The sequence below is a fragment of the Poeciliopsis prolifica genome, unplaced genomic scaffold (assembly GCF_027474105.1).
Source record: "Poeciliopsis prolifica strain line A6 unplaced genomic scaffold, Auburn_PproV2 SCAFFOLD003, whole genome shotgun sequence".
NCBI lineage: Eukaryota > Metazoa > Chordata > Actinopteri > Cyprinodontiformes > Poeciliidae > Poeciliopsis > Poeciliopsis prolifica.
Window position 1 is genome coordinate 15,413,222 of NW_026562378.1, and position 27,695 is coordinate 15,440,916.

Sequence of the window (27,695 nt, forward strand, 5' to 3'; positions counted from 1 at the left end):
AAGGCACAGCCAGTGTTTGATTGTTTACTTGCCCAGGGAAATTAGTTAAATTGTAAAGATTATTAGATAAAAAATAAAAAAAACATTGGAAAAAGGTAAACCACCAACTGAATGATGAACTTTCTGCTGGTTTACAATCAAACAGAGGTTTGATTGCAAACTATTGTTTTTTTTTTTATTACTTTCTAAGAAAAGATGCCAACGTCAAAAGAAAGCTTACTTACTTCCTTCTCCTGTTTAAGCACAGGATATCAACCTTATTTCCTTCATCTTGTAATCTTGGTTTCAGGAGTCACTTTACACAAAAGCTATTCTCTCCAGCCTATTATTAAGTGTCAAACCAAATTAGGCCAAAAAAAAGAGGCACGAATCATCAAATTATCATTGACACTGAAAGAGAGAATGTGCAATTTTGCAATACAGAATTTCTAGATCTTGTGTACAAAATGTACAGTTAGAACCTGTAAAGTGTACTCACTTTTCTAGAGGATTTTATAATTACACAGATGAAGCATCTCAGCGTTTACTCCCAAACTCATCTATCACATTTAAGTTTCTCCTGTGGGATCTTGACTCCATCTTTGGAGTAATCACCATTTAGATTAAAAATGTAAACACATCCTATAGATCTTCTTATTTGTGGATAATGTGGGTAAAAGCTCATCACTTTGGTAATTAACAATCAAAGCCTTTTACCTTAAAGGCTAAACGGACTTGTAGAGTTTTGGGGTTTCTGTTTGTAAAACCCAAAGAAAAACAAAATCCTTAGTCATCACAAGAGAAAGTGGCTGACCTCCACCGCACGTTGATGACATTGAAAGTCATCAATCTTTTTAGAAAAGTCTTGAATTGTATTTGATCTTACAATTTTAAGAAGCTGGTCTCAATGTATACTTATGAGGTCTTCACAGAACAACTGGATTTACATTGAGATCAGATTTAACACAGATGAAGTCAAACTAATTAGAATGGATTTTATTTAGGGATATAAGAATAAAGCATGCTTTTTGGATGCCTATTTGTAAACTAAATATCAATTTGTTTCCTTGTTACTATTATTTGCAACATTCTGTTGGTATTAACACATAAAATCCATGCTAACGATGAGGGAAAAAAAACAAAAATATCATATCCCAGTATGACGGCTTTATCGGATTAAAAATAAAATATTGCAGGGTGACAAAAAGTTGCTACCAGCCTGACTTTAAGGATTTGCTTCAGAACTTTGCTTCCACTTACAGTGATTTGAATATTAATGATTCGCCCACTTGTCTCGGATGCACACTGACTGTGATCACGTTCTCAGTTTCACAGGTGGAGGAGGTTTTGCAGGAAGAATGTTGCTGAATATTGATTCAGATGAAATGAAACAGGTGCGACACAAATACATCTTCAACAGTGAGCAGAAGAAAATCAACATCGGGAAAAAATGTGTACAAATATTCAGTGACACCAGAAGATAAACAAAAAGTCATTAAGCTTAAAAGATCAATTATTATAGTTCATTCACAACAGCTTAAAATTAACTTATTTTCTTAATCTATTACAAAAGCATTAATAATAAAAATATATAAACCATTAAGCTAACACGCATCATAAAAGACTGCTAAATAACATATTAGCATATTCCTCTCTGGATGGACTAATAAATAAGGGAAGTTGTTTGCAGGCATAATAGAAGACACCTAAGTGAAAACAAGCAACCATCAGGAAGAAAAAGCACATTTCCCCAATTCTACAATCCTTAAACTGGTTCCCTGAAGCTCAGAGGATACATTTTAAAATAATGTTAGTTTATAAATCAGTATTAGCACCACAATATGTTAAAGATCTGGTGCTGACGTATCAACCTTCCATACATCTCGGGCCTTCTGGCTCTGGTCCACTCTGCATCCCCAGAATCAGAACCAAACGAGGAGAAGCACCATTCAGCTTCTATGCACTACAAATTTGGAACAAACTTCCAGAAACCTGCAAAACAGCTGAAACACTGAGTGCCTGTTTAAGTGGAACATTAACCAATATATTGATGATTTTGATGATGGCATTCGTCAAATTGTTATGTTTGTCACTGGTTTCTCAACTGTCGACCGCATGTTGTTTTTATGACTTTTTTGTGTTTTTATGATGTTCAGCACGTTGAACTGCCTTGTTGCTCAAATGTGATGCACAAATAAACTTGATTTATTGACTGAACAGAAATAATAATCACACACTATCTGAAGTAAAAACTTTTCAACAAACATTAAACAAATGTGTGGATGACAAAATAGTTTGAGGGAAAGTAAAAAAAAAAAAAAACCTTTGTTACAGCTTTGTCAAAATCGAAAAGGTTCATTGACAACATCAGAAGTAAAATGTTGTCATTTTACCACATGTGTGAGATCATAAAATGGCAGAATGGAATTGTCTTAATCCATCCGAACAAATTCAAAGTACAGATTCTGTGGGATTGTCCAGCGATCACGGCGTTCTAAAAGGAGGAAATGTGGTCAAGACAAAACACTGAAAGTGGATGTTCAAGTAAAATGCTCATTTTAATGCAGAGCAAAAATCTTTCATAAACCTTAGGTATCTGCTTTTTTCAAGTAAAAATTGTAATATTCTCAAAACATATCAAATAATTTTGCACGTTAAAAAGGGAGAAAAAATATTCAGATATTTACATTTTCTTTTTAACAACAATTATGAAATGAGCACAACCAAAAACGATGCTTTTGAAACAAGAACAGCCTGTTCAAAATGATACTGAAGGAAACAAACAAAGTCCCAAAAGCTTTGGATCCCTGTTGCTTTGTTGAAACTTTATGCAGTACTTTCCTGAAAATGCCTCTGCAGAGTCTAGCACCAGTTGTCTTTTAATCTGAGGCACAACTGAAACACTCATCAGTAATAAAAATGCATTACACCCAGTGAAAACTTGTGTAAATATAGATCTTCTTCATTAAAACTCTTTAAACACTGTTGGTGTTTTTGGTTGTTATTTTAAAACAAGCTAAAGCGTAGCAGCCATTTCTTTTCTTCCTTGGCTTATAGAGTTCACTGAATCTTTACTCCTCCTCTCCAACGACGCCCCACAACCTCTCCGTGGAGACCTCCAGGCTTTCCTCTTTGGGCTCTCCATGTCGTCCTCTCCCTTTCTGAACTCCTCCGCTCCACTCCCACTTCGGTTCTTTAAACCGGGGTCCCCCGGAGCTTCTCCCTTTGTTGTCTCCACTCCCTTGATCTCGGACGGCCACAGAGCGGACGGAGGACGCCACCGATGACGTCTCTCTGCTGTCTGACAGCAGAATGCCGCTCCCAGAACTGTATTCGCTGTTGGAGTCTGCACCTAAAGCAGCAGTGAAACAAAGGGAGGGGAAGGACAGATGGTGAGAGGACATCCATAAACAAACACCACACGAGGAATGAAAGACTGCCCAAAATCTCCACGCTGGGATTCAAGCAAAAACACTGCGGGAATCATTTGAGCTGCACTTTGATTTGAGTCCAGAAGGACTCTTCCTTACAACTTTGCCTTTATCTTCCAGAAAACAGGTCAATCATTCATGTGATATGTGATTCCCTTTGTTGTTCGCCTATTCTCTGGATCTTAACTTAATAAAAGAAAAAAGAATGCTCTCACCTTTCCTACCCCACTTGGGTGCATGTTTCATAATGACAAGGCAGCTATAGCGTATCTGCCTCTCACATTTCTCTGTTTGTTAACAAACTCTCAGCTTCGACACCTTGTGCTGCTAGTTGAAGAAGAAAACCAAAAATAGGCAGTGAGGTGTCGCTAATTAGAAACTTCAACGAGCTTAAGGTTTTAATTGGATGGGATCATATAAGCAGCTACTCTGAAGTGGGAGTATTTTCAATTAATTTCTAGGAGGCTAAGAAGGACAGTTTCATGTCTAAGCAATTCAGTTTGTTGACCTTTTGGCTGTGTTTCTTTTGGGGGGTGGGGGGGTTTCAGATCAATATAACTTTTCAAAAAACTCAGTCAGTTGTGTTTACATTCCTAACATAATTTAAAATTATCTGACAGTAAGAACAAGAGTGTAGTACAATTTTTATTGGAGAAAATCCACACAAAAAGGCAAAGAAAAGTAAATTAAATTTAGCCAGAAGCTCAGTATGATTAATTTACAGCTACCTCATGCATGGGGCTGATGAGACAAAAGAGAAAATTAAATAAATTTTTAAAAAAAAAGCACAATGGGGACAAAAAGAGCAGCGGTTTGACTTGAAGCCCCCAAAGCAAGTCACAAAACTTAGTGAGTGGGGAGAAAGAAAAATCCCAGCTAACGTGGGAAACACACAATAAGCATTATGTCTTCATATGGAGGTGGAATTTGCATTTTGTGGGTTACAGGATTAGTGGTGTCTTTAAGCACTGGCCTCTAGATAAATTTGACTGACAGATGGTTCATAACTTAAATAAGAACTACAATGTGTTTTATTGGGTAATCATGAGAGTCAGACTTAAAACACAGAGTCTTAATGCAGACCAAGCTCTCGCTGTAAATAATTTTATTCTTTCTCAGAGAATCCTAAGGATAAAAGTAGAACCACCCATAGTAAAACATAATGGTGGCTGTGTAGTGTTGTGGGCATTGTATTGTTAAGCCAGAACAGGGAAGTTGATTAGACTGGGTACAAAACAGATGGCGCTAAATGCAGTGCAAACCTTTAAGCAAAATCTGCTGGAAACTGCAAAAAAATTGGGGCAGAGGTTCACCTTCCATCAGTATCAAACCCTAAACTAAGACCTTGTTTAGATTGCTTTAGATTGAGATTGTTGTTACAATGGTCCAGTCTGACAGGCACATAGAAGTCGGCAGCTGTAAAATGCAAGACTATTGAGTAATACGAACATTCTGCAAAGCACCAGAACCTACTAAATACCTTTCTCTGCAACTTTTAGCATAGATTTCTTACATTACCGAGTTCTCTACAATGTTTCTTTATCTTAAATAGAATTGGATGTACACAATAAACAGGTTATGTAGAAGCTGAGCACCAACGGCCACAGATCTTTCAAAGCAGCTAGTAAAGTAAAGTAAGCATGATAAACAATGACTCTGCTTTGATTTTGGTTGTATGGACATGGTTGCATCAGTGAGATTCACATATGCAGCTCCCTGCTGTTGTTTGGTCAGCCGAAGGTACAGGACAGAAGCTGAAGTGTCAAAAACAAAAAAAAAAAAAAAAAAAAAAGAGTAAAATGTTGTGCAGGAGAGACGGGTCTATCAAGTTTCTTTAGCAGAAAGTATCTAAAATTTATTAAAATAGCTGCAGGATTTGATGGCAGATGCTTACAAAAAACTACAACACAGAAGTTGCTAAGTTGGTAACTGGGAAGGGCAGTCAGGTCATAAAAATGAAGATTTATATTCTGAAGTATAGTGAAAAGGCTGTGTGGAGAGCAAAAAAGAAGATATAAGAATAGTCATCTAAAAATCTAATGCATTATCAGATTCAACCATGAGTGTTTTATATCTTATTCATACTATTTTCATAATCGTATTCCTAATTTAATCTTATTGTCCTATCAAAGCTGAAAAAGGTTCATCTCTGACTGCAGTTGTTTTTAATAGTTATGGCAATTTATCTATCCAAAACTTGAGAAACTTAGGAGGTTCTGATCATTTCACTTCTTCTGCATGTAATTTTGTACAACCTAATAATCTCCTACTGTAACAAAATTTGGTTATGTGAGCTCAATTTAATCATCTAACAGCAAGAGATCCCTCAAACCCATTCAGAATCCAAAATCATATTTCGCAAGTTGTCTGTTTGCACAGACAACTTGTGAAAATCGTTGGAAAAAGGTCAAAGCCTAAGGAATGACAGAGAGTTAGATTAACAGAAGGTTCCCTTATTTTCCAATTTAAAACATCCATATTTTTCCAGATTGAAATTTTAGTTATTTTTCAGAACAGCTGAGCACAAAGAAATAAAGATTATTTCAGGAACAGTTTCTTTATTTTCCAATAGATTTATTTGAAAAGAAAAAATAAATATTAATTTCAGTTTAACTCCTAAACCAGATCCCGTTTCAAAACCACAAGTCCAACCCAAAACAAATCTAAGAACATAAAGGTGCCAATAAACAGATAAGGTGATCTATTTAAACATTTCAATGGGACGTCTTGTGTGTTATCTCATTCAATAACTATACAATACCTCCGGCTCTTTTTCAGTTTGTGTTTTTCCTACCCAAATTCATTATTTTTTCACTTTTTGAAAGAAATGTGATTACTTCCTAAATTACTAAGCAAAACAAAAAGAATAATCAATTTAGGAGAAAGAAAAAGTGTACCAACAATATTAATGGAATTTAGATGGATCCCGTAAAACAACACTGATATTTAAGTCACACAAAAATTCAAGTTGAAATGTTTCACATTTAATTAACTACATAAACACTGTAAACCTATATATTTTCCATTCATTTTCATATTTACATACCTGGGAAATGAATAAAACAATTTCCAGACTTTTCAGGACTGAGTAGGAATTCATTTATCTGAACATTTATCTCCAGAATGAATCAAACTGTCTAATTTCTAAGATAAATCATTTGATTCTCCATACTTCAGTACAAAACAGTCAAATACTTTGTGTATGGAAACTAAAAGGAGAAAGGTAGGCACAAAATGCCATAGTATCTTAGAGACAGAGCAGCGTTTTTGTATGAGTGAATATTTGATAGTAAGAGTTAAACATTCTCCAATCAGTTTGACACTTGTGTATTTTTATGACCTACAAATAATTTTAGTACACAACCTTCTCCTGCATTTAGGGATAACAAACTGAAAAATAAAATAAAATTCAGTGAATCCAGTTGTTTCAGAGGTGAGAGGAGAATGAGCAGAAATGGGCAGAATGACGGCGAGGGATAGTAATCTACTACGGAAGCAGATTACTACACTCAGTCCAACTCATGTCAAGGAAAACCTGAAAACTAAGGCTACAAGAGTGACAGGCTCACCAAAATTCAACTATGACAATCTGGGAAAATGATGGCTGGTTTGGTGAGTCTCTATCTTAGAAACAACATTCAGATGCTTAAGTCAGAATTTGAGGTAAACAACATGAAAGCATGGATCCATCCTGCCTTGCATCAGCAGTTCAGGCTGGTGATGTAATGGTGCGGAGGATGATTTTTTTTGGCATACTTTGCTAAGTGCTTGAGCATTGCTTAAGCACTGCAGCATGCATGTGCATTGATGCTAAACTCATACATCACTTTGTGACCAGAGTGCGCCTGTCTTCTGGCAGAGTTTCATAGGAAGATCCTGCACCATGTCATAAAACTTAAATTGTCTCATCCATGCTTCTTGAAAATCGCAAAAGGGTGTAGCAGATCCAACTGGTATCATTTGGGATTTGGAGGAACAAGAGTTTTAAATATTGAATATGCAGGAATCTACAGCATCTGTGTGATGTATGGGGTAATATCTCTGAGGGCTCTTCCCAACACCTTGTAAAATGTATGGCATTCAAAATTAAAGCAGATGTGAAAGCAAAAGGCAAATTACAAATAAGTTGTATGCAATAAATTTGTTGGAGAAAGTCCATTTGTTTACATTTACTTCTTTGCTTTTATTGAACCTTTTATTGATATTTGTTTGCTGCTTTTTTTGATAAATTTTATTAAGTTACTGTGCACAAGATGCTAGACAGAAGTGAAGTTGAGATGTGCTGAACCAAAATAAGTTCATAAACAAGAAAACACAACCGAGTTCTACTGAAAATTAGATACATATCCTGCTGGACTTGATCTGTGAGTTATTCCTTTAATATTACCTGATGCTTGATGTGAAACTGTTCTCAAAAGTCTTAAAACAGCAAGCCAATGCAGCAAATGCAACATGTTTACAAAGAACTACCACTATACAAAATGCAAAACCACTTTTACAGCTGAGTGAAGTATGCCGAGGACTGACAGGATAATTGTTAGAATGCTGCCAGGCAGTATGAGGAGCCATGTGTGCAGAGGCTGGGGGTTGATAAGGTCACCGAGACAGGATTGGTATCGAGTGTTTGGGGGGGTTGTGGCAGTGGCGGGTGGTCGAGTGCAAGTGCGTGTGGAGCGGGGTGTCAATAGACCGAAGAAGCTTCCAGTGGCCTGAATGCTCCGCTGGCTCACTCTGGCTGAAAAGATCCCAGTGTGACAGGGGCACAACTATCTGTCACATTATCATTCAGAAGCATGGACCTGAATGTCACTTCCACTCTGCACTGTGGCCGTGACACACGAGGAGCAGGATTTGTCAGCAGTGCTCTTGTTTGCTTTGGCGAAAAATGGAGAAGATTCACAGGGGAACTTTCAGGGTCTGGCTTTCTGTTAAGACTGAGTGAAATTCAAACGGAAATTGATGTAAATTTGGGTAGTTAGAAAAAGAAAGAAAATATTACAAAGTATGTTTTAAAATTCAGTAGTATTTTCTTTATTTGATTTTTATTATTTTCAAGTTTTAACAAAACTGAGATGTCATCTTGCAAGTAAAGAAAAGTATCTTATTGAGTGTGATAAAATTGCAAAAAGGTGCCAAAATTATTCAATATAGAATAGACATCCGAATGAAAGACTCAATTTGAATATCTAATTGACAAGTGGGCTTTAGCTAAGATGTCACAAGGGTGGGAAATGATTAAAAAATCTGACATTTTTATTGAGTTACAGTTTAAAATAACATATTCAAGAAAGTCTTATTATTAGACTGCTAAAAACAAACAAGTCTGAGCAAAATACTGGCGACAATTCAGCAAAAAGTGAAAAAAAACTTGACCAATTATTCAGACTTTTGTAAAATTATATTCATACCCTTGAAATAAATGTTTCTTCATATGTATCACTTGTTCCATTTTGAGTTGTCAAGCTGCTGTCTTCAGGATATAATTTGATTAGCAGCCAATGATAAGTTTTAAAATGTGTCCATGTTCTGAAGTCCAAATTCCTTTCAACTTACAAAGGCAAAGGTTTTCCATTTATTGCAACAGCTACTGCATAAAGCTTGCAATTTTCTTTACCAATTTAGAGAGCAAGAAGCCAAAGGAGTGAGTAGATATACATACAGTTTCTGAGGAACTCAGTTCATCACCGCTTTGTACCATGACTGGATACCTCTGGAGTAAAACGTCAAATTGTGAAAGCTCCTTGCCGATAAATAACCCACAGTTCGGTGTTAGTGGCGACAAAACAGAGTTTGGATCTGGCCTAAAAAAATCCAAACCGGCCCAACCCTGTAGACATTTGCAAGTCCAACTACTTACCTCTAATTAGAGGCCTGTAAACCCGACATATTATTTTAAACTGCTAGTTTAATTTCCTGACATCTAACTTTGCTCTCTGGTAGCTTTTCGTATCTCATTACTATCATTTATGTTTGAATGCTCTGTATTCTCTCTGAAAGCAAGTTTCCCAGGTGGTGTCCTTAAAGCTGCAGTCACCCTCTTGGTGAGTGGCAGCAGAGCGCCAACGAAGACTGTTGTATTTGGGCTTTTCATTAACACCTAAGAAGGTGTCAGTAACAGTTTACTTCTACAGAGCTGCCCATAAACAAAATAGCATTCGATACAAGGTTCAATTCAGGTCACAACATCAAGGAACCTGTCAGGACAGATGGCAGATCAAGCCGGCTTTCGTAGAAAATATCTCTTCTCTTCATTTTTGTGTAGCTTTTAAAGATCACCTGATTTGCATTTATCATATTGGCTGTTTTGCTTCATTTTCCCTGTTGAGCATGAAAACATACCGAAGCAAGATATTTCCTTCGTGAGTAGGAAGATATGTAAACAGACTTTAGCACAGTGCTGTGCTGCATCAGGATGCAGTAAGATCACAGAGCTCATAAATACTGTTGTTGTGGTCAGTTGCTGAACTGAAGCAATTCTTAGTTGAACAATGGAGGAAAGGGGTGTTTTGGAAAAACACCAGTAAAATTTGATGTGTAGCCTTCCTTTCCTATTCATGTATTATGTGTGAATAAGGACTTTATGGTCAGTAAAAGATGAGACATAATATTTATTATATAATATTTCATTTTTTGTCATGTTACAGCAACAAGCTAACATTTTTATGGGGATTTCATGTGATACACCGACACAAAATTGAGCATGATTCCAAAGAAGACTATTTCAGTTTAACCTCATCTAAATGAGGATTGATAGTGTTTTGTGTATATGAATGTTTTTCTTTAATGTTTGTCACTCTGTAAGTGTGAGAGAGCCTGCAACTATGGAGAAGAACTAGACGTTTCTGTTGGAAGCCTTGTCAGCTCTCAATTCCTGCCGTACATGGAGGGTGTGGGTTTCCAACGAAAAGTCTTAACTAAAAATCGTTCCCTCCAATGAGGTGAGGGACAGTTGCATGACAGTGGATAAAGATGTGGTAATGGAGATAAGTTCAGACTTGGGGTGTGTTCTTTTTTGCTGTGACTATGTAGTCATGTGATCTGTGTTGTTCGGGGCTCTTCTACAGACTGTGCTCAGGGAGATGGGTCTTCGAATGAGATTATTTTAATATTCCTCTAGTCATTGGAACAGACTCTCATTCTTTGATAACAGAAGCTCAGTTCTCATCTCATTTGACAAGGGTCTTTATTCTGCCCCCTACAGGTTTTGTGGCAAACTGCAAATGGAACTACATAAGACTTTCGTTCAACAATAGCTTTTGTCCTGCCTCTTTTCAATAAAGACATGATTCTTCACAAATTAGGTAATTTTTTAAAAATTTCTCAGGGGAATCAGAGTGTAGGCAGCTTAACAAATGGAAGAGCAAAATAAATCTAAGCCATGTAAATTTTTTTACCTTCACAATTATAAGCTACTTTGTGTTAGCCTATTATACAAATCCTACTAAAAAACACAAAGACTGTGGTTGTAATTAGACAAAATAAAAAAGTTAAATATGCAATTACTCCTGCCATACCAAATCTTCACTCATGTAAAAAGTTTCAAGCCATATGATGTTTTTGACACTTATAAAGAAATTCAACCAAAATACAAACAGATGTTTGTGCCAGTTTAGCACAACATAAAAAGGATAGTGTACCTGAGATGTCAGTATCACTGTGAAATTCCTCTTGTTCTGACAGCCTCCTCTCTGCCTGTCGTACCTCCGGAACATAAAAATCCCCCTGCCGAGCCAGGGGGACGATGAACTGGATCTCACCATCTCTGTAGAGCTCGAGGAAAGGGTGAGCGCAGAGCCTTCGTTCCTGGAGGAGAAGTACAGCACAAAATGTGGTTACTAATATCAAAGAAACAGCTCAAGTAGGTGACCAACTTAACTTAAAAAATATAATTGTATTGTAAATGACGCACCATTTATTTGACATCTGACTTCATGAACATTTCTCCTGTTTATTGTTCAAATGCAATACAAAGTACAATCAACAATCATACAGGAGAACAACAATTTTAAAATTACAAATACATTTTCAGTCTAGAGACTTGAGGAAATTGAATCACATGTGCAATTAGGAAATAGCAGAGGTAGTTACCAACATATACCGTAATACTAAAATTGATCAACTTGCTTTGTTAATTACCAAATGAATACGTGTTAAAAAAAACAATCTAAAATCACATTTAGTTAATTATGAAATCTCAAACACACACATCTAAAATAAATTCAGAATAATATCAATTGAGTTATGATCCAATTAAATGTGGAATAGGATTCACATAAAAGATTATGCAAATCCAATGAAAATACATCCTTATTGTAGCTAACATCTATCTTTTAAATTAAACAAAGTAGCCCTGACCATCTTCCCAAATCAAATTTCTCCATTTAATCAGGTGGTAATTTCTTAATTTAGGGATGAGGTATTATCAGTGAGAATGCATCATATAGAGTTTCTGTTTCTCTTTGTTATTATTATTATACAATGTTCCGTACTTTTTACTACATTCAACTACTTCTACTACCTTCAACTAATTGTGCTAATTCATATATCAAAACGTTCTGCTTCTTCTGGGGATTTCTGCAATGACCTTTGCTAAAATTCACTATTGAACTTTTTGAAATACAAAAAGCACAGATTCTGTTCAAGGCGTTGGTGGTAAGACTGTGTCCTTGAACCGGTGGTTTGCCCCCGCTCCATCTGTTTCTGTCATTGTGTCTTGCAATATACCAAATATATTCTGTTTACTGTGCCTTTTCATGTGCAAAGTCTAAACTCATCACTGACGGCACCCTCACCAGACCAAAAGCAAAATTCCAGAAGATTGTCTACCGGGTGATCTGAAGAAGCATGATGACACTGTTAGAAATGTAGGACAGGAAAGAAAGAGTTTCCAGCTTCTCAGTGTTAGTTGTTGAATTTGCAGACAGACAAACTGTTTATAAAGAAAAATTCTGAATCTAGCAGTGTTGTTTAAGAAGATTCACAATTAAACAAACTGGACTTTTAGCCCAAAGCCGGCCTGCTTGAGAAATTTCCTCTGGGCTCCTCAGGTGTTGCAGTGTGACGTGAATTCCTGATTATTCATCTTTTCTTTTAATTAATCTTTAGTGAGTAATTCGTTGATCATTAATTAATTAGATTCTTTATTCCATCTTTTGCAGTTATTGTTGATTCTAATTGAATTATTCAGCATAATTGTTCATTTTTCTTGTTGATTCTAAATGCATTCTAAAACCTGAGAAACATACAGAAACCTTCTGATTTTTAGTTTAGTACATAACAGAAACTGGGCAACAGAAAGGCAGTGGATTCATCATTCTAGATCAACTTTTGAACATGAACTGACTGTTTGTAAAGATTAATTTATGTTAGCATGTGACACAGTGACAATCATTTAAATTGGGTATGGCTCCAAATCAGTACACACTGCACCAACATAATAACACATCCCCTCAATTCAGTCCCATCTGTTTCTCCAGACTGTACAGGTGTTAGCCAAGGTCGCCTCCTCCAAACAGCCTCACAAAGATAAAAAAGCTGGTTCAGAGTTCCACAACAAACAAAACACTGCATCTCTTAATGCTGAGGTCTGGCAATCTGCTGGGCTCTTTTCCTGCAACTCCACAACTTTGAAGGAACTTGCCGTGACCCTCATTCACCCCAAGGGAAAATGTTTCTGCAAACCTACCATCCGTGGTCTCATTAACAGGTAAGTAAGTCCCTCCCTTCCAGGTTCACAGAGCTCCATAGCCAGAGTTCGGGTTCTGCCTGAGGCTGTGTGCCACTTTACTGAAACAGACCTGAAGTGTTTGTTTCACTCAAAACAAGCATACTTTTAAAGAGCTAAACAAATCTCAAATTAAGTGAGATGGGGATGCATCTTACCAAATGAAAGAGTGAAAATTGTATTCATATAGATTCATAATTCACTGAGTTTTTTAATTTCACACCTTTTTTCGGGTAATTTAAATAAAATTATTTTCTGAAGACTTACAGTTAGGGCCAGAAATATTTGGACAGTGACACAGGTTTTGTTATTTTAGCTGTTGACAAAAAATATGTTCAGAAATACAATTTATATATAGTATGGGCTGAAAGTGCACACTCCCAGCTGCAATATGAGAGTTTCCACATCCAAATCGGAGAAAGGGTTTAGGAATCATAGCTCTGTAATGCAGAGCCTCCTCTTTTTCAAGGGACCAAAAGTAATTGGACAATGGACTCTAAAGGCTGCAAGTAACTCAAAAGGCCTTTCCCTCGTTAACCTGTAATCAAGTAAGTAGTTAAAAGGTCTGGGGTTGTTTCCAGGTGTGTGGTTTTGCATTTGGAAGCTGTTGCTGTGACCAGACAACATGCGGTCAAAGGAGCTCTCAATTGAGGTGAAGCAGAACATCCTGAGGCTGAAAAAAAAGGAAAAAAACCATCACAGAGATAGCAGACATGCTTGGAGTAGCAAAATCAACAGTCTGGTACATTCTGAGGAAAAAGGAATTGACTGGTGAGCTTGGGAACTCAAAAAGGCCTGGGCGTCCACTGAAGACAACAGTGGTGGATGATCGCCGCATACTTTCTTTGGTGAAGAAGAACCTGTTCACAACATCAACTGAGGTCCAGAACACTCTCAGGGAAGTAGGTGTATCTGTCTCTAAGTCAACAGTAAAGAGAAGACTCCATGAAAGCAAATACAAAGGGTTCACATGTAGATGCAAACCATTCATCAATTCCAAAAATAGACAGGCCAGAGTTAAATTTGCCCAAAATCACCTCAAGAAGCCAGCCCAGTTCTGGAAAAGTATTCTATGGACAGATGAGACAAAGATCAACCTGTACCAGAATGATGGGAAGAAAAAGTTTGGAGAAGAAAGGGAACGGCACATGATCCAAGGCACACCACATCCTCTGTAAAACATGGTGGAGGAAACGTGATGGCATGGGCATGCATGGCTTTCAATGGCACTGGGTCACTTGTGTTTATTGATGACATAACAGCAGACAAGAGTAGCCGGATGAATTCTGAAGTGTACCGGGATATACTGTCAGCCCAGATTCAGCCAAATGCTGCAAAGTTGATCGGACGGCGCTTCACAGTACAGATGGATAATGACCCCAAGCATACAGCCAAAGCTACCCAGGAGTTCATGAGAGCAAAAAGGTGGAATATTCTGCAATGGCCAAGTCAATCACCAGATCTTAACCCAATTGAGCATGCATTTCACTTGCTCAAATCCAGACTTCAGACGGAAAGACCCACTAACAAGCAAGACCTGAAGGCTGCGGCTGTAAAGGCCTGGCAAAGCATTAAGAAGGAGGAACCCAGCGTTTGGTGATGTCCATGGGTTCCAGACTTAAGGCAGTGATTGCCTCCAAAGGATTCGCAACAAAATATTGAGAAAAAACTTTTTTGTTTGGGTTATGTATATATGTCCAATTACTTTTGAGCTCCTAAAATGTGGAGTGTTTGTAAACAAATGTGTACAATTCCTACATTTTCTATCAGATTTTTTGTTCAACCCTTTAAATTAAACGTTACAATCTGCACTTGAATTCTGTTGTAGCGGTTTCATTCAAATCCAATGCGGTGGCATGCAGAGCCAACTCACGAAAATTGTGTTACTGTCCAAATATTTCTGGCCCTAACTGTATGAATATTGCATAAATACAACGAGAAGGAGATATTAAATAGAGAAATATCAGACAACTAATAATGGCATCTCAATGTATTGTACACTATGAGGCACTGACTCATTTGACCTGGATAGTTTATTGACCATGGCTTACTGACATAGATGGTATTAGTAAATTTGGTGGTGTGGGGAAGTGCAAAATCCTGCCACAAAAACGAATTAGCATCTCATGAAGAGATCTAATCATGTTTGTTGCCAATTTAGACTTTGGAGTTGAGAAAACACAATGAATCAACACCAGCAGATGACATGATCCTCAAATCATCACTGACTGTGGAAACTTCACATTGGACCTTAAGAAAGGTTTATTCAGGGCCTTAATCTTCATCAAGACTCTGGGAATCTGGTTTTGTAAAAGTCAAAAGCAAAATTTTGTTCAGTCTGCTTGCATCCTATGACTGGAGTTTCTTAACACAAGGACTGGGATTGCTGGAGCTCATGTTTGGGATAAAAGGTACGTGATCACCCTTGACGCTCAGTCTGTTTGAATGGATTTTGCTTCATAATCCTCTCAAGACTGTGGTTATCAATGTGAATAGTGAAGCTTTTTCTCCCACAGTTTTTCCTTCCATTTAAGCTTCCATCAATACAGCAGTCTGTGATCAGCCAGCTTCTTTAATCTTAATATTTAGTGGTTTGCATCCTTGCAATGGGCTCAATGGCTGTCATAATCATAAAAAACAATACAAAACACAGATAGACATTTGAAATGTAACACTCTGTGTGTAATGAATCCACATTTTCAGTCTTTTTTGATGCTCCTCACCTCTCCTCCCCCAGATGATGGGAGTCTCACATTCATTTTTCTAGGATTGTTACCATTTTATTCACAGCATCATTTTTTGTGTGCACAGCCATTGCCTGTTACTATCAACTTTCCTGGCTTAATGTGCTGATACATTAAAATGACAACACATTGTAGCTACCAAAAATTACCTCTGTATGACTGATTATTTAATTAAATTGTTAGTACTTGAACTGTTTTAGAAAAATGTAAAATCTTGTCATTTCTCACCCAAAGTTGAACATTTTGATAACTCTTTTTGACAGTTCCTACGAGTACAGTCTCAGTGCCTCCAGCTGCTGTCCCAGATTCAAGAAAGGTGAGAGAAATGACAGCCAGCAATGCTTAAATATGGAGGAGAGTAGCAGACATCAGAGAACCAGGTTTGTAGAGTCGACAGACCAAGGCAAGACAAGCTTTTAGAGAGAAGAGAGACAACTTCTGTCCAATCAACTCTCTTACCATCTGTCTCAACCCAATTACGGCAGTAGAGGCAATCTCTCACTGCTGTCAGCAAGAACAATGTTGTCAGTTTCAGAAATTTGAACAACATGAATTATTGCTGCCTTTTCCCTCGAAAACATTTGGATATTCATGTTGACTTCCTTCATCAGCCTGAGACAAACACCCAGATATATATATATATATATATATATATATATATATATATATATATATATATATATATATATATATATATATATATATATATATATATATATATAAATATATATATATTTATATATATATATATATATATATATATAAATATATATATTTATTATATATATATATATATATATATATATATATATATATATATATATATATATATATATATATATTTATATATATATATATATATATATATATATATATATATATATATATATATATATATATGTTTTAATATCTCTATATATACATAGAGAGAAGGGGGGAGAAATTTTTTTGCTGACAAATCCAAGATTTTCTAGAAATCAGTCACACTACAAATTATTTAAAAACCAAGAAGCTGCATTATTGTCGAAACAAAATCGCTTTGTGCAAGCAAGAAGGTCAATTAATGCCTCTGACATTTTCATGTGAATAAAGGAAACTGAAGGATAATCAATTCTACATAGACTTATTTAGCAAAACATATCCACCTTTTGAATGTAGTTTCAGTCTGATGCATAATCTTTTGGCAAATACATAATATTTTATTTTTGAGATTCAACAACTTATTTGGATCTAATAGTCCAAAGTTTCTGAGTAGCCAACTTTCATAGCTAAGAAATAATTATTCAAATTAACTTTAAATATATTGATCTATTTGAAATGAATGAGCTTCACTTTTGAACTGAATTACAGAACAAAGAAAAGGAAGTTTTAAGATTGAATTTAGGTTTTATTTTATATTCAAATTGCACCTGCAAGTAAAGTGAAACACAAGCTATGACTGAACAATGATTTTGAGTCAAACTGAAAGGCCTAAAGAAATAATTTATTTAAACATTCAACCTTGATGTGCTTTTAAAGTAAAATGCCTCTTGAGACCCTGAAGTAATCTTCTGTGACAATGGTTGATTGCTTTCCCTCACTTGATATGATAGCAAACTGGATTTCTGAACTAAGAATCTGCAGATATTGTGGTGGCGTTTGTGATTATGATGTCGTGGCAGAGCAAACCAGAAGCAAAGTTCCACTTATTTTATCCTCTTTTTTCCAAATGTATTGTTATAATAAAATAGGATATTAAAATGAGTGGTTTCAGACATGAAAATAAAAGTTATTCTAAAGAACACATGTTTTCTAAGTTTACATTCACATAGTTATACATTACAGCACTGCTTAAGTGTTGTAATCACACTTACTACATTTGCTTGTTGCAAAATAAAATAAACATAATTATCAATGTGCAAAGGACCACAATTAGGCATTATGCAAAAGTACAGTGGACTTTGAAGCAAACTTTGCATTGTTTTTGTTGAGAACATTTTGCTTAGGTTGTGCATCCATGCGTGCAGCCCAGAGCTTTTCCTTCACTGGCAGGGAGAAAAACAAAAGACCGGCCCACTATAGCTGAAACTATACAATGAGCTCAAGTTCTCTGTGTCCTATGAAGAGAATACATGGAAGAAAAAGACAAGCAGTTCATATTAGAGGTCATAATTGCGTAGAGGATTGTGAATGATGTTCAAGTTATTTTTTGTTTGATATTTTTCCTACAAGTTCAAAGCAGTACGATGACCTCAGGCCTCAGGAGAGCTTATGGCAGACTATGGCAGCAGGGTCAATTAAAGGTGTTGTTTTTGTTCCCTGGCAGCACAGGCATCACTATTTGGACAGAGAAAATATCAGCTGCTTAATTTCTCCGACTTGTAATTAGCCTCATTACATCTCCAGCCACTGGAAATGACATCTTTAAATTTAAAGTCTAGTGAAAGTGTGACAAACCATTTAAAAAATTAATCATACAGACTGAGCACAGTGCATGATTATTAATAAGCAGATGATGTAACCAAAAGTTATTCAAACTGGTGTGAACACAAAAGATTGTTCCAAACTTCCCTAGTCTTAATAATTCTTTGAATAAAATGTTAAGCCAAATAAATGTTGTATAATAAATTATATGTGACCTATGTGTGCAGATATAATCACATGTTGCAATGATAAAAACTGATATTAGCCATATAGAATGGTACAAGACCTTTAAAGTACAGCTTTACAACACATTTAATGAAAATATTTAGATTCCAAACAAAAAAATGTCTGTTTTTAATCACTATGAACCAAATGTATAAGAGGTAAATAAACTGATAACTGATAGTCAATTTCTATCTTCTGACAATAAAAAAAACAACAGGCAGATCCAAAAAGAGATGTCTGAAGCAAACTTAAAAACTGAATTATCTAATCTTCAACAGCTTCTAAAATTATTTAAATCTGAATAATTTAGATCTCTCATTTAAACAGTACCATGAGTCCCATACTAGATCATTTAATTGTTGAATAAATAAGCTGAAGCCAAAATGTATAGTTAACAATTACCATTAAAAAAATCTACAGATATTTCTAGAATTTTCAAAGAGCATGTATCCCCAAATGTAACTTATGTGTATTATCGATGTGTTTGACAAGCATAAAGTCCAATAAAAGTTGAATCTATCTGTTGGACCGAAACAATTCTCAAAAATTATCCATCTATTCTTAAACTTGTCGTCTTATGATTGGATCGCTGGAGCAACACGTTGTCAAAATAACCCAATATTCCCATTATTCCCATTGCTAGTTTAGCAATGTAACAGTGAAGTTTAAAGTAAGACCTTCATATTGTCATTCATCTAAAATTATTTTAGCAGCATCAAAACACAAAACAATAACACAGTTGTCCTTTTAAGTGGCCCCCTAGTCAAACACTAATGTGCAGAACCAGTCCACGACTAAGCTTTTAGAAATCAGTCTTTAAAATCCACAATACAAGGAAACAACTAAAACTAACAGCGAATAAGACTTAAAATCAGATGAGCTTTGTTTCCAGGCAACAGTGCCCTAATTAAAGATTAGAGCTTTAATTAGGGCACTAATTAAAGTTCTAATGAAGACACGCATTAAAATGTCTTTAAATGGAGAAGGAATGATTTAAGACATATGTCGACTGCCTCAGTGACTTTGCAAGGCTAAAGATGCAAAGTCACTGGTCTATTTTTCCATCAGCAGCTCAAATGAGACTTTTTCCTCCTGTGTCCAAACATTTTTTGTACACAATTCTGAACATTTTATTCCATTTCTGGGGTGTTTTTATCTTTTTCAACTTTTTTTCCCCTCCAATCTGCCGTGGCTGAATGTAAGTGTACACAGGTTTGACAGTTAGAGCTTCCTATTGTGCAACCAAGAGTACACTTTTCCACACAGGTTGAGTAGTGGGAAGCCGTCAATACCAGTAGTTGGAAAACACTCCACAGCCCCTTTCTGTAAATTTGACATAGGAAATCTTTTAAAAGTTGTCTTTCACCAGACTTTCTCAGTTTACGCTCCCTATTCATTAGAGCTTTCTAGATTTATCTGCCAGCCTTTCCTGCCACTGGATCCAACACAACATCAGGAGATGATCGATTTACAACTGAAATATTACACTTTAGATCAATAATATTGTGGCAAAATTGATCAACATTTGGCCCAACATGGCCTGATACTAAGTACAGTAATGTATTTATGGTCAAACTTGGTATTTGTGATGGGCATTCTGTGACTGCTACAAAAATCCAATAACAGCAGCTCGAATTAAGCCAAAATATGGCAGAATAAAGTTACACTCACATGCAGTGTTGATATGGGACGACATTATGTTTTTGTGGAGAAATATCAGCAACCCTTACTGGTAAGAGAAATGTTTCAAAGGCTCACTGTTCATATCCCTGAGTGTGTGTCCTATTTGAGGCAAAGGGGATTAGAGACTATGAACAGCGTTCATATTTCTTGAGTTTGCAGGACATGTACTGCGACTCCTTAAGGGGAATATATTTGTCTCAATTTTGAGAGCAGCTGTCATTTTAGGGTCATTCTGGTCATATCTCCAGAGGCGTATTTTGAGTTCAGATAACTGGTAACATGGATCAGTGAAGATGAAGACATACATCAGATTTATCTTAAGAAAGGCTTACAGCATACGGAGTAATGCAGCAACTTTACTTGAGCAAATATACAATAACTTGCTTCTAAAGCTTAAAGTTAAGACGGCCGGAAATGCTATTAAAAATTGCTTTGTGGATGATATTACCAACCACCTTCAGTTGCTGCAGGGAATTGAAAATGTCTTTATAGATAACACAACTATGGGCTGCTCCTCCAAACACAAAGATACTGCAATTTTTCTGAACAAAGAAAAGCAGGAATTGGAAAATGAAACTGACCGGTTTACACATGAGAACAGGATCCAATATCACCAACAGATTATTGTGAGATTCTGGGGGATGGTTTTAATAAAAGTATTTACAGGCATTTCAACAATAAGATATGGGGTTAATTTAAAATTTTCACGGTTCTCCGTTTTCATTAATTTTTTTAAGGTGTTTTCCTGTATGGCTGACAGCATCCTTTTATTTGATTAAAATGAAAAAATAATAATATGAGAGGACTGTTACAAGTGACTTTACAGGTTACAAATTTAGAGTAGCTGTGAGTCCAGCAAGACTCAAGGTGAGAAAAGGAGCAAGGGGCAATTATCTGGTAAATGCAATATGTAATTGATTTCAAATCCATTTCAAATCTTGACTATTTATTGTAGGATTTGGATTTGTGAAATTACCATTTGTCTTTAACTCTACATGCACTCTATACAATGTCGTCAGTTCCATATTTATTAAGTTTCAGTAGTTCAGCTTCCTTAGCCAGAAAACTGTCAATCAGTTGGTGCAATGTGCAACCTCGTGTCGTAGGTTGCTAACTTACATCAAGTTATAAAAAGGACAACCACAGTCTCAGCTCTATGGTTTTATAAAATACTTTACTGTCCTGGCAAAGGGTTACAAAGACATCATTATAGACTTGTCCCTGGAAAATGACTTCTGTAAAGCCACTGCACCTGAAAGCCCTTGCTGATCAAGAGCTGTAAGGCATCCATCCCTCTGAGAGGCATGAAAAAGGATTTGGCTGAACTTGTTTTGTTGCCTATTTTGTGAAATTGTAAAGACAACAATTCGCAAGGCAGACTAAAAGCTGGCTTGCAGCTTTAAGGTGAGTGAAAAGAAAGAGCTGCTTTCAGATAATGAGGTAATTGAATAAGGAGCTTGTTAAATTACAAAGTAACTATGACTAACCACATAAAGATGAAAACAAAGTTCAGTTCCACAAGCCAAATTAGGTCTTATTAGAGCTGTCAAAATTCCTTTAATAAAAATAGTCTGATGACATGAAGCTACCACATTATAATTCAATCCAAGGTAATGTTGAGAACACTGAAATCTGTCAGTCTGGGAAGGGTTACAAAATCAAAGCTGATTCTAGCAAACCACCCAAAAACAAAAAGTTAAGAAAACAAGAAAAAGTTATGGAAAGAGGATTATCTGTACTTGCTTTTTGTCCAGTGTGGACATCAGTGGATTTTGTAAACTCAACTGCAGAAACAACTTCCAAATATTTTAAATTACTTTCTATCAGGTAGTCTACACTAAGGTACTCAGTCCATTATGTTGTATGTTAGACAAAACCTTGAATTTGTGGCATGACTTAAATAACTGATGCCACATCAGGTTGGATGTTTCCCTCATTTCTGAAATGACTGAAGCCCTTCTGCAATTTCCTCTACAGTAACACCTTCCCTTCTGCAGTCTTTGTAAAGCTGGCAGACATGCATACAGAGCCGATTCTGGCAAACCTACAACACCTTCTTGTTTGCTAAACAACAAACATTTCATTTGGCACACGAAGACTCCAACCATGCCTTTTTTCCAGTTTTCTTTAAACATGCTCCAATTTAAAGCTGTAGTCATTTTTGGATGACAGCAGCCAGATTAGCATTAAATTTCCTGGAGGGAGACCAAAAATGTCTGAAACTTTTAAACTTGTGTCTTAAGCCATCATCTTTGGATTTTACAGGAAAGTGAGCAGTTTTCTAAAACTCATAATAGTTTAAGAATGTGAGCATATCCTCTGATGCTATAATTAATGTAGGGAAGCACAAACAACAACAAAAAGTACAGATAACGCAAAAAAGTAAGACAAATGAGTTGTAGAACTTGCGATAACTGTACATCCCAGGATTATTTTAGTTTCAAATCCTTACGCTGTCAATGTTGCCCCAGGTAATGTCACAGGCAATTTATCACACTGAGTCTCTGTAAAAGCTTGCGGTCTTACACAACTTTTCTTTAATATAAAATATGTAAAATCTTTTCAGAATTTTGCAAAACTGTGATGTCTTACTAAAAACTCAGATTCAGTAATAAATCAAAAACAAAATGGGGAGAGAAAAAAGTTAGAAGAACGTTGACAAAGATATCAAAATGTGTGGAAATGTTTCTCAGGAAAACAAAGAATGAATTGAATGCATCTTGTGCAAATTACAGCTTTCCTTCCAGGGCATTGTTCAAAGAACCAGCAGCAGGAGCTGATATCAACTCTGAACAGGCATATTTTAACAAGCAGCGAAGGCACATTGTGCTGATACAACATCTGCAATAATGAATCAGTGTAAAAAGCACTGTTTTTCTGCATGACTTTACTCTAGTATTCTTTTTTAATTGCTCCACGGCAGATGCTGAGGTCTTTCACACAGCAGTAAATCTTAGACATGAAGTCCATTGTGTTAGTGTGCACTGATCAAAGACAAATAGTATAAAACCCATGCTCAGCAGACATTTAACACACAAAATAAAGAATGCTTTACAATCATTAACCTTATATAACCTTTTAAATAACTAGAAGCATAACAAAAATGAGTCCTAGAATCCTAGGGAGCAATCGTAGAATACCAAACAATAAAGAGGATGATGAAAAAAAACACGTCAGGTAGCTGCACCAAAGTTTTTGCATCCTACATAAGACTAATACAGAACAAAAGGTCTTTAATACATAAATATCAGCATGACCTACACAATGCAAAGACTGCTGACTTGACAACTGTCCAGCAGACAGTCACTGCCAACCTTCACCACAAGAGTAAGCCACATAGTGGCATTGTTTCAGAGCTCTTCACAAGGTGCTGCATCCAAACATATTAATAGAAACTGCAGCTGTCACACTCCTGGACCAGAGATGTCAGAAGTGTCTAACCTGGGCCACTGAAAAAGACTGGACTCTTTAGCAGTTGTCCTGGAAGCCCCCTTTCTGCTTTACTTTTTTTATTTATGAAAAATACTTTTATTATCTGATTTAGAAAAATGATTTTTTCATCAGTCCTAAATTGTAGGTTTTTCTCAGTCCTTTATTTCAGCTGCAAAGATTATTCACATTTATTCTTAAAAAGGAATCTATGTTTTTAAAATAAGGCCTAGAATAATTAGTACAACACATTATTAGTCTACTATTAATAAAGCCGCTATCATTTAAAAATTCAACTCTTTCTGACCTGAGCTAAATCCACAACGCTGAACGATCCTATCAACGCCTTTAGCTACAATCAAATATTACAGAAATAAACACTTCAACACTGTGTGATATTAATTCACAGTAAACAATATAGCATTATCTGAACTGAATTGCTAAGATCATTTAACTTGAGGCGAATAAAACTCTAAAACTTCCAACACTGCTTTATTTTTTCAGTTTAAATACTTAAAGTGCAGCACAAGAGGCACTGTAATGAAAGTGCATGCATTCAACTGTAAGACAGAATGAGTAATTAGTGGCATTTGACAGTTTCATTAGAGTTGTGTTTTATTAAGAGCAAACTGTTAGCTTAGCGAGACACTGCTCCATCAGAGGCACATGTCCCTGCTTCCTTTCACTGCCCACTTTGTCTTTATTTACTTTTCAACTTTATGCCTTCACTCTACATCCCAGATATTAGTGCCATTAGCTCATCATTTTTGCTTTGTTCTGTGCTCATTTTAAATGTCAGAGCAGCAGTATAACAATAGTGATTCTCCAACAATACAATAGCCTGTTCAGAGGCTGATAGCTCCTCATAAAGAACAGAATTATGGAACTCGGTATCTCTACAACCCAATTACAGTCTTCGTTTCATTTCATAACAGTGAAGGAAAATAATGGTTGAAAGAGTCTGGAGCAGGATAAGAGGCTGTAGTTGCTGCCAGGAGGAACAATCCAGGTGTCAGTCAAGCAGTGACAGTCTTTGCAAAAATGTATTCAACCTTGACAAATGACCAAGGACTGTCTGAAGTCACTGAACAGAACAGAGCTGTTAAGTCTTAAGCCCCCCGTTTTTTCTTTTTTTTTTTTATCTTTTTCATTTTCTTTATTTCATTCACTAATAAAACCCCACACCTTGGTTAGATGACCTCAACCTGTTGTCAGACTCATACTTGAACGGTTTAAAATTGCTTCTTGAATTACTTTTTAGAAAATCCCTCAAGAGGACACTGAGTAATTTATTTCATTTGCATATCTATCCGCATAAAAGACACAGACAAAGAACAGTGTTATGTTTGTGTGTGTGTGTGTTTTATGTCTGTTATTTCTACAGCAAAGCCGTAATCACAGATGGTGTTTAGTATTTTCATTTAAAAAGAATGTTGCCCCAACAGAGCATTAAATTTTACAATCTGTGAAAGATGTTTGGATTTTGGTTCGGTGAATCATCCAAAAAACACCAGACGTTTCAGCTCTAGATGCCAAATACAGTAACATACATCAAATATTCACATTCAGTTATTGTCAGCATGAACATTCTATTAATGTTGGACTTTTGGTGACTAATTTGATAAGTTTTTATAACTCAAAGTGGAGTGATTTCTTTCATGATAATTTTTTTTCACAATTTATATAAATTTTCTCATTGAGTGAAACTTTCAGGTGCACATCAACTTTATGCTTATTTTCAATTCTTTTTTAGGCTTTAGTTGCCTTTATTGAACAGTATGTGGGCAGGAAATAGGAAGGGGAGAAAAGGTGGAAAGAGGATGTCTGTCAAAAAGAAACCCCTGATTCTAAATGGACACCTTCAACCTCAGCTCAAATTTGCAGAATACTAAAAGTCAAATACCTACTGGAGAACGCTTTATGGTCGGAGGAGACAAAGAATGAACTGTTTGGCTGAAATAACACAAAGTATGTTTGACAGAGAGGAGATAAGGCTTGTAAACTGACCAGCTATCAGTCACTGTGCTGGTAGAATAATGCTGAATGCTGCTGAAAGCGATGTTTGTGGATTGCATAACTTTAATTTAATAATGAGGAAAGAGGAAAATCTTGACGTTTCTCTATTTCACCTTCAATCAATAGGTAAAAATTTTGAAGTCAAACATTGTTCATTGGGCGTGACAAATCAACATCAAAGTTACTATTGGAAATTCCTCCAACCTGAATCTAATGGAAAATGTTTGTACTGTGATGAAAACAAACCTTAAATCTGGCTACTATTTACCAGTGAAATGGTACGTGTAAGACATTATGGCAATGCATGAATAAGAGAAGAAAAAAAAACCAACAATAAATTCAAACTTGTGCAAACAATTCTTGCTTCTAAAATCAACTGAAGTAAAGTTCACCCTATCCCATTCAAAGTTCAATATTCACAGACGGATATTGGCTGGCCTTCGAATAGCAGCCAGGACAGGAAGGCCATTTCCTTTCCTGGGAGCTGATCAGCTCTGCTCCCAATGGAAATGAGAAAGACTTTATGTGATATTCCTGACAATAACCGGTAAATGGAGCTATATTCATCTTATTTCAACAATTTTTCATCTAATCGAGCGTCCCTACTTTAAAAAAAAAACAGATTGTGATATTATCCTCTTCCCAAAGCCATAAGCTCCAAAGACTCCACATATGTGCTGAAAGCTCAGTTTTTCTCATTCCTATTAGGTTAGTCCAGCTTCATCATATTGTTTATTGACAAATGTCTTCAGTCATTTGCTGTGATGCAAGAATCCACGTTCCAAGCAGGTCAAACTTTTTACAACACACAATTACGGTCTCATAGCATCAAAACCCAACAGCATATGTCCTTTTAGTATTGCTCCATTTGCTGCTCCTTAATAAACTGATGGGTTGGCCACAGGCACAAAACTGTTTGTCACAAATCTAAAAATAACCAACCCTCCAAAACTGCAGTCACACCCCGCTGACTGATCTTAATTCATAGCGACAGAGCAACAGTGAATAAAGTTTAAATCAGATCAATCATATGTAGATGTGACATTTAACATCAACAGTAGATTCCCAGCTGCTGTTGGATGAAAGTCATGTTTGAACATTTAACAGGCAAACTCTGCAGAAGCTCCTGAGGGAAGAGTTGGCTTGCAGGGTCGTGATGCAACACACTTGATCAAAAGGTGCCCATTGAATTGAAGTTAATGTGAATAATTGGTTAAAAATAAATCCATACACAGGGAGGGAGTCTGATTCACAGAAATTGTGTCAAATTGTTATTGTCTTTATGGCACTGCCTCTGTTTTGCAGTTCTCCCCAGTTCATATTCCCATTTCACCACCAGCACTTAAATGTCACATACCTTAAATTGACGAGGCAGTTAAACATTTTTACAAACATTAGTTAAGCAATTATTTTTAGAGTTTTGAGTTTAGCTTGAATACGAGTATAAACATATGCAAAAAATAGTCCATATATTCTTATTACTTAAGCAATCTGCACAGTGAAGCCCTCTTCAGTACAGTTGCTTCATAAGAAAAATGTCGCTGGTTCAAATTCTGAGCAGCGCTTTTCTGTTTTCAGTTTGAATATAGTCCCTGTGCTTGAACAGGTTTCCTCTAAGTACTCCAATGTCCTGCCAGTCCAGAAACAAGCAAGTTAAAATAACCAAAGATACTGTGCTGCAAAAAGGGAAGACTGAGAATGAGAGAAAAGAGAACAAGGAAGAAATTGATGTTTGATAAATGTAAAGACCACATGAGAAAGAGGAAAGAAAGATGGTTAAAACACCAAAACATCCAAATTTATGGTAGTGTATCAAACAACAATTTTCTTTTTTGAGAAAAAAAATGTGTTTCAAATGTGTTCAATAAGATTTTAGTTTGGGGCTTTTATAGAGTAAGAACAAAATATGTGGTGTGGGTGTTTGTGGGCACAGATAAAGAAAAAGTAGAGCTGAACAAACTGCTAAAAGCAAAAAGGAAGGGGAAACGTAAGAGACTATAATACTGTTTTTCATTTTGACAGCTTTATGAGTATTTTAAAAATAAAACACATTACATTTGT

At 36.1% G+C, this 27,695-nt stretch overlaps 1 protein-coding gene across 1 annotated transcript in view; it reads right to left on the reverse strand.

Annotated features, from left to right (window-relative positions):
- Positions 1 to 960: 960 nt before the first annotated feature.
- The window catches only part of LOC129352318 (testis-expressed protein 264 homolog), a 38,984-nt gene continuing 12,249 nt past the window's right edge, over positions 961 to 27,695 (reverse strand). Inside the window, exons 3-4 of the mRNA XM_055021254.1 lie at positions 11,048 to 11,213; positions 961 to 3,331 (exon numbers count right to left, since the gene is read on the reverse strand). Coding sequence (XP_054877229.1) covers positions 3,051 to 3,331; positions 11,048 to 11,213 — 447 coding nt within the window. The 3' untranslated portion in view covers positions 961 to 3,050. The remainder of the gene's footprint in view (positions 3,332 to 11,047; positions 11,214 to 27,695) is intronic.